The 6881-nt window shown below is 32.6% G+C and overlaps 1 protein-coding gene across 1 annotated transcript; it reads left to right on the top strand.

Annotated features, from left to right (window-relative positions):
* The first annotated feature begins 3509 nt into the window (after positions 1 to 3509).
* Positions 3510 to 6188, top strand: LOC144565392 (uncharacterized). The gene is made up of 8 exons (XM_078315134.1): positions 3510 to 3688; positions 3925 to 4099; positions 4323 to 4408; positions 4609 to 4721; positions 4914 to 4979; positions 5088 to 5194; positions 5435 to 5500; positions 5605 to 6188. Exons 1-8 carry the CDS (start codon positions 3579 to 3581, stop codon positions 6022 to 6024), a joined length of 1143 nt encoding a protein of 380 aa, XP_078171260.1. The 5' UTR covers positions 3510 to 3578; the 3' UTR covers positions 6025 to 6188.
* Positions 6189 to 6881: the final 693 nt, after the last annotated feature.

Below are 6881 nucleotides of genomic sequence, written 5' to 3'. Positions count from 1 at the left end.
GCTTAAAGTAGATTTAACAATTAAGTATGCATTGTATGTTTTGCTGTTCAGGTTTAGAAACTTTTAAGTCAGAGCTTGTGTGCTTTTTCTAGGTGTAAAACGGTAAAAGTATGGTAAAAAGTTTGACCCAGTAAAAGACTTCTTAATGATTCGTTTGAGGTGACCTCTGACGTCTGTCTGTTTCTGTTGTTTAGATAGAACTTGTAAGGCTTGAGATTTATTGTGTTTTTGTTACTTTGGGGCTTGGGCCATCTCATCTTTCCTTTTTCCTAACAAGAATAAAGTTGGGCTAGGGAGTTCTTTAAATGGTGTTACGATTTACAGTGATATAATAATTATTGCAAGGCCCACTTTCAAGTAATAACCGTAGATCAGTATTTTCCAAGGTTGAGCGCACAATACTATTTTTTTTAAAAATTAATTTTTAAAGAAGGTTGACTTTTTAAGTTTAAAATAAGAGTTAGGCTTTGGTAATATATAGTGGACATCGATTGCATTATGAATTTATATTTTTTATTTTCAAAAACAAACAGTCAATCCTACGATATGTGATCCATATAATATTGTACTTAAATTTGGATGTCAAATTTCACGCTTTGTAAAACTTTTTAACTATTTTTTTTTAATTAGACGGGTAGAATATGGCTTGACCATCCGAATAGGGATTTTCTACCTATCTATAAAGTTAGTAGAAAATTAAAAAAAAAATGTAAATTTTCGATTCTTTCATATGAAAATCATCCTGAGATGTTAAACTTTGAAAATGTAAATGAAAATTCATAGCATGTACCAATATGCGCTATTTATAGTACCGCAACCTCACTCTTAAAAATAACCCTGAAACCAATGATTTAAATAGCGTTTATCGCGAAATAGCGTACGGGTTAAAAAAATCGCGCTATGCTCAAATAGCGGCGCTATTTGGGCATAGCGCCATAACTTTTTTGGTCGGAAAACGCTATAGCGGCGCTATAGCGCGCTATTTAAAACACTGCCTGAAACAATAGATCTAGTTTACATGTACAAATTTAATTTTCATAAGAAGTATCTACAAAATTTTTTATGGAATTAGCATGACCGATAATTTTGAAAATAAAAAAAATTAATAAATTTTATTTCAAGCTTAAAAAGTTGCTATTTGATTATGATTGATGCTATTTGATTATTGATTGATAAGGGGGCACCTTAGGAAAAACAAAATTGGAAAAGAAATCAATGATTTCTGATATTAAAAATAATTCGATAATTCACAAAACTAAACTCATGGGTTATTCATTTTTTCGGAAGTTAAATCTCTTGAAACCCGCACCCATCCTAATAACATAATTATAATTTTTAATGGTGGCCTCGAGAGTGGAGCAATGCCTTGAATAATGGGATTGTAGATCTGTAGCAATTTACTTAAAAAGTAAAAAAAGAAGAAGAAGAAGTTAGAAGCTTAATGGCTGACGTATGAATTTACAGAATGGGCTTAATATTGGATTGGGCTAAATTCGTAGATGTGCGTTACCGAACGAAATGGTAAAGAAGGCTTCAGGCCCTGCTCTTCTATAGAATTCCAACCCAGCGCTGTATGACAATAAATAAGCAAATAAAAATCGAACTTTAATTTAACTAGACGATCTTTTCCAAACATTTTAAATTATTGCTGATTACTTGAGCACTTGTTTAGTTTTTCTTTTGTGGTTCCAATAAAGGGTTCGATTAAATACGCTGTTGAGTAAAATAATCTATTTCAAATTTTCAAAAATCCAGAGAGAAAAATTATATTTGGGCCCCAAGTTTTCGAGTTAATGAGAATTGTTGCATTGTGTTCCGGGGGCTAAGTTATACTATTTAACTTTTGTGACTTGTTCAAGGCTGGATAATTCCTTCAGGTTTCTATGAAGACCCAGAGATTCCGTTGAGTTGCAGACTTGCAGCTATATTAATTTAAATAAAAATTGTCAAAACCAATCATTAATTATTTATTGACCTTTTCACTTGCATATCCAGTATCTTTTTTTTTTTTTTGTTGCAACTGTGCGTTATTTCGACTACCAGTTTAGGTGTTGATTACAAATCTTATATTGCGTGACAAGCGGTTGATTTTAAACTTCCGAAGCATTGGAAGAGAAGCTAATATTTATACATTTAAATTTTATGTATAAGATTAAGAGAGTGAAAGCTTGACATCTAGTATGCTTCGCATTGCTTTATAATATTTTATAAACAAGGCAAGAACCATAAATCTGGTTTGCAATGAGTTTAGGGCGGAACTAGAAATGTTTGATAAAAGAGGTTGAAAATTAAAATGTATAATGTAGTGAGTGAGATTTGAGCTCAAGACTTCTTAACTATAAAATAAAGCTTTAACCACTAAATTACAAATAAATATTTGATTATTATTGAGAAGGCTGGACTATATAGACACTTCTATAAAAATAAAATTTAATTTAATTTCAATATAAAATAACTAAAATTTTAAAATTATAAAGGTTGCTTAGCTATCTTTCCAATACATTGAGACCCCCCAGCTTTCAAGACCCATTAAGTGTTATATTTTAAGTTTTTATTTTTTTATTAAAAAGTGAGCACAAGGATTTGTTTAATGTCTCACTAATACATTATAATTTCAGAGTAGAACTACGGTGCTCTTAGTTCATGAAGTTATTTGATGAACTCAATTCTAAAATTTATCGGATTGATTTCAAATGACGAATCCGAACCGTTAAAACCCATGCGAAAATTTTGAAATTTCAAATTAATTTACTATAAAATTAATGGTCAAAATTAGAAGATTTATAAATTAATTTTAATACATTCATTTTTTGAGCGTTTTTTAACCAATTGACTCTATACAAAATTAATTCGAAAATATAAATTTTTTTGTATGTAAACGCAACACTTATAAGGTGAATGAGTTTCAACTGTTTGAATTTATCGTTTGAAGCAAATTCAATAGATATTAGAGTTAAGTTCACAAAGAATCTTGGTGAATCGAGTTCTACTCATAATTTCAACCTAATAAAAGACATGATAATGATTTTGTTTTGGACAAATCGTTTAAAGTCTCATTTAGTATATTGGCACGAAGAGGTATGGGCCATGGTGAATTCTGTACAAAATTTCAAATGAAAAATCTTATCTCAGATATTGGACGAAAGAGAGACGAAAATTTCTAAACATTAGTTAACACTTAACACTCGTCTATAAAATATTTGCAAGTATAATTTGACAAATGATGCTTGCATATTATTTTAAAAATATATTTTTAAATATGTTCAACATACTCTTTATTCATATTATTTCGTCATAATTTGTCATATATTCCTTGAAAAGCAACATTTTCTGTGAGGAAAAAAAAAAAAAATACTTGAACCTACTTTTAAAAAAAATTCACTTGAACGGACATTCTGTAAAGAACTCAACATTCTCTTGAACCCTATTTCGTTTTCTACTTTGAAGGAGTGTTTCGCTAATATAAACACTCGAAAGGATATGATAAAAGACAAGTGCCTAAAAGCCTTTATTTTTTCGCGCCTCGACACTTCTCCTAGAAGGAAGAGAGCTTAGCGGGTGAGAGAGAGAGCGAGGGGATGTGCGGTCGAGCTCGGTGCACACTTAACCCTAACCAAGTCGCCGCCGCTTGGGGGTTTACAGGTGACGGCGGCCGACGAACTACCGTCCGTACGGTCGACAGTAATCGGTATTTTTAAACTCCCCAAACCCTCGTTTTTCCATATTATCCCTCGAAAGCGTATCTAGTTGCTACTTGAGGTTTGCTGTGTTTCTGTTATGTGATTGATCATGGAATTTTCATATGGTTTGTAGGGTTTCAAAACCAACATGTGGTCATTTCTAATTTTTTATCAATATTTTGATGCGTTTGAATGTCTTTTAATTAACTATGTGATTGACATTACAATTTTGATTTTGATGCAGTTTTCGGCCTTCGTATAATGTATCACCTGGTATGTATGTACCAGTAGCAATGGTGAGAAGAATCAATAGTGGTGTGGATGGAGAAAAGGAGGTGGAACCTGTAGTACATTGTATGAAGTGGGGCCTAGTTCCAAGCTTCACTAAGAAAACTGAGAAACCAGATCATTACAGGATGGTAACTTGCTAACTTTGGGTAATTATATGAATTTTTTTCCCTCTTTCATGTTAAATTAGAATGGAGCCATAGAAGGGAAGAAATGAAGAAGTCACTGGCTCATTGGTTGTGTTATGTTAAAATCTGTTTTGACTCTCTTAGCTGCATTTAATTCCAGACAATAGTATGAGATGTTATACATTTCATTGTTTGATTGTATTTTGAAATAATAAGTAATATGCAGTTCAATGCTCGGTCTGAATCTATAAAAGAGAAGGCATCATTTAGGCGACTAATTCCTGCTAATAGGTGCCTCGTGGCAGTAGAAGGGTATGTATATATAGTATACACACACACATTTTTTCAATCCCTTTGTTATTTACTCTTCATGTTTTGAAAATTATATTCAGATAATTTCAATAGCTATTGTCATGATTGAAGAAAATTATAAAACAGAACAGTGTAATTTTTTTCCCTTGCATTAAGAGCCTTTGGCAGTAATTAACTTATTTCTATAATATTTCATATAGATTCTATGAGTGGAAAAAAGATGGCTCTAAAAAGCAGCCATACTATATTCACTTTAAGGATGATATACCTCTTGTATTTGCTGCTCTTTATGACTCTTGGTCAAACTCTGATGGTAATTTCTCTCTCTCCCTCTCTCTCCACTCAAAATTATACTTTATTATCACTTCAGAGCTCCTGTGATCACCTTTCATTTTCAATTTCCAGCAGATTTGTGAACATGAATTTTGCTGCATTATGGTTTTGCCATAAGGAATAATGATTATCTCTCAACATTTTGTGATCTTTAATTTATTTTCTTTTACAGGAGAGGTCCTGTACACCTTCACCATCCTGACAACTCGATGCTCGACCAGTTTGGAGTGGCTTCATGGTTTGCTTTTGTATTACATATTGTATTTTACTTCAGTTGGTGGTTAACATGCCTAAATGCCTAATGGAGTATGTAAACATTATGTTTTTGACTTGATTTTAATTTCAGATCGGATGCCTGTAATTCTGGGTTCTAAGAGCTCGATTGACCTGTGGCTGGATAATTCAAATCAGAAATTTGAATCCCTTCTTGTTCCTTATGAAGGTCCTGATTTAGTAAGTCTGAACAGTGCTTTTCTTGTCTATAAAAGGATCTACAACTTGATATCTTTACTCTTGTTTTCGTTCTAGGTCTGAAAGTGAAATATGAATTTTTTTGGTATGGTCGGCTACCATACAAACTAGTACATGGTACTCAAACCTTCATAAATTGAGTTGTGTTGGATTACATTATTTTCAGTTATATTATTTTATTCCTTATATTTTTTGATTGTTGGTTCTTCACTTTGTCTCAAGGTGTGGCATCCAGTAACCGCCGAAGTTGGCAAAACGTCATTTGATTGTCCTGAGTGCCTCACAGAGGTACATCAAGATTATATAATTATATTACTGTAAATAATTTCTTTTCCTCAATCCTACATTTGTTGTTTGAACTTTTTACCGATTATTTCTGTTTGACACCGCAGATCCTAATAAAATCTACCGCCAACCACCCTATTTCGAATTTTTTCACAAAGAAATCTGACTGTGGTATCAAGCCAGAAAAAGAACACTCAAAGGAGACTGGCACTGTTGTTGATATCGAGAAAAAAGATGAACCTTTTAACAACCAGTTGACAAAAGCTAAAATGGACGAGAAGAATGAGTCTAGTGATATTAAAAGGGAAGAAACAAATGAGTCTAAGGATGTTAAAAAGGAAGCTTTAACATTTGAAGCTGAAGAATGTTATGCAAGTGAGAAAGGAAGACAATCTTCTGGAGTTAAGAGAGAATTTGATGAAGTAAACAAATTCAGTGATGTGGATTCTCTTCCAGTGAAGAAAGAAAAGGCTGCGAAGAAGGAAGACGGTCAATTATCTCTGCTTTCTTATTTTGGTAAAAAATAGATCTCTGACTTCTTTAAACAACCGTTATTTTGTGAATATATCTTATCTAGTTGTGTTGTGTGGCCTTTTAGGATTTAGGTTCAAGCCTTTATATTGCACTCCCTTTCTGTTTCATTTTGTATCACAACTTAGTAATGGGCATTTTGTGGAGAACTGCCTTGAAATTACATTGACAAATTTGGGCTCTGTGACTTAAAGACGTTAACTATCACTGTAAAGGAAAATCCTAATAATAAAGGACACGAGAGAAATTGAACTACTACTATCTACCGTTGAAGTTTCAAGTCCTGGTCAAATGACAAATTTTCATTTTACTTAAAAAGCTATGCTTGCTTTTAGATTTGAGAGGAATATATATAGCAAAATAGGACAACTTAGATTGATCGTTGGCGGGTCTATGACTGAATGGATCCTCACTTAACACTTTCGTATGTGAATGGAACAGCTTGTTTGAGGAAACAGATACCTAAGCTATTGTATTGGTCTACTCTAAACAAATACGAAAAGAACAATGCGTTTCAGACAATTATGTACAAGTCATAAAGATATATTAAAACCTGCTGCTGTAATTATTTCTACTGTAACAATTAGCCAAAATGGCTAAATCTGTCAGGACGAAGTCACAGAAGGTGAAGATTAAAAACTGGTTGTCACTCTTGGTCGCTACCAGTTAAAAATTCAACCAATGCTCTTAGCAAAACAGACATTAAATAAGATTTCAGCATGCATTTGGTCAGGTTCTGATCAGCACAATCCATATCTTTGAGTTTAAACTTAAATAAGATGAAGAAATCTGGTACCGCCAATTAATGATTATGAACAACATTAATGACAAGTAATAGAACAAATACAAAATT

The sequence above is a fragment of the Carex rostrata genome, chromosome 1 (assembly GCF_964058835.1).
Source record: "Carex rostrata chromosome 1, lpCarRost1.2, whole genome shotgun sequence".
NCBI lineage: Eukaryota > Viridiplantae > Streptophyta > Magnoliopsida > Poales > Cyperaceae > Carex > Carex rostrata.
This window is presented reverse-complemented; position numbering and strand designations above follow the sequence as displayed.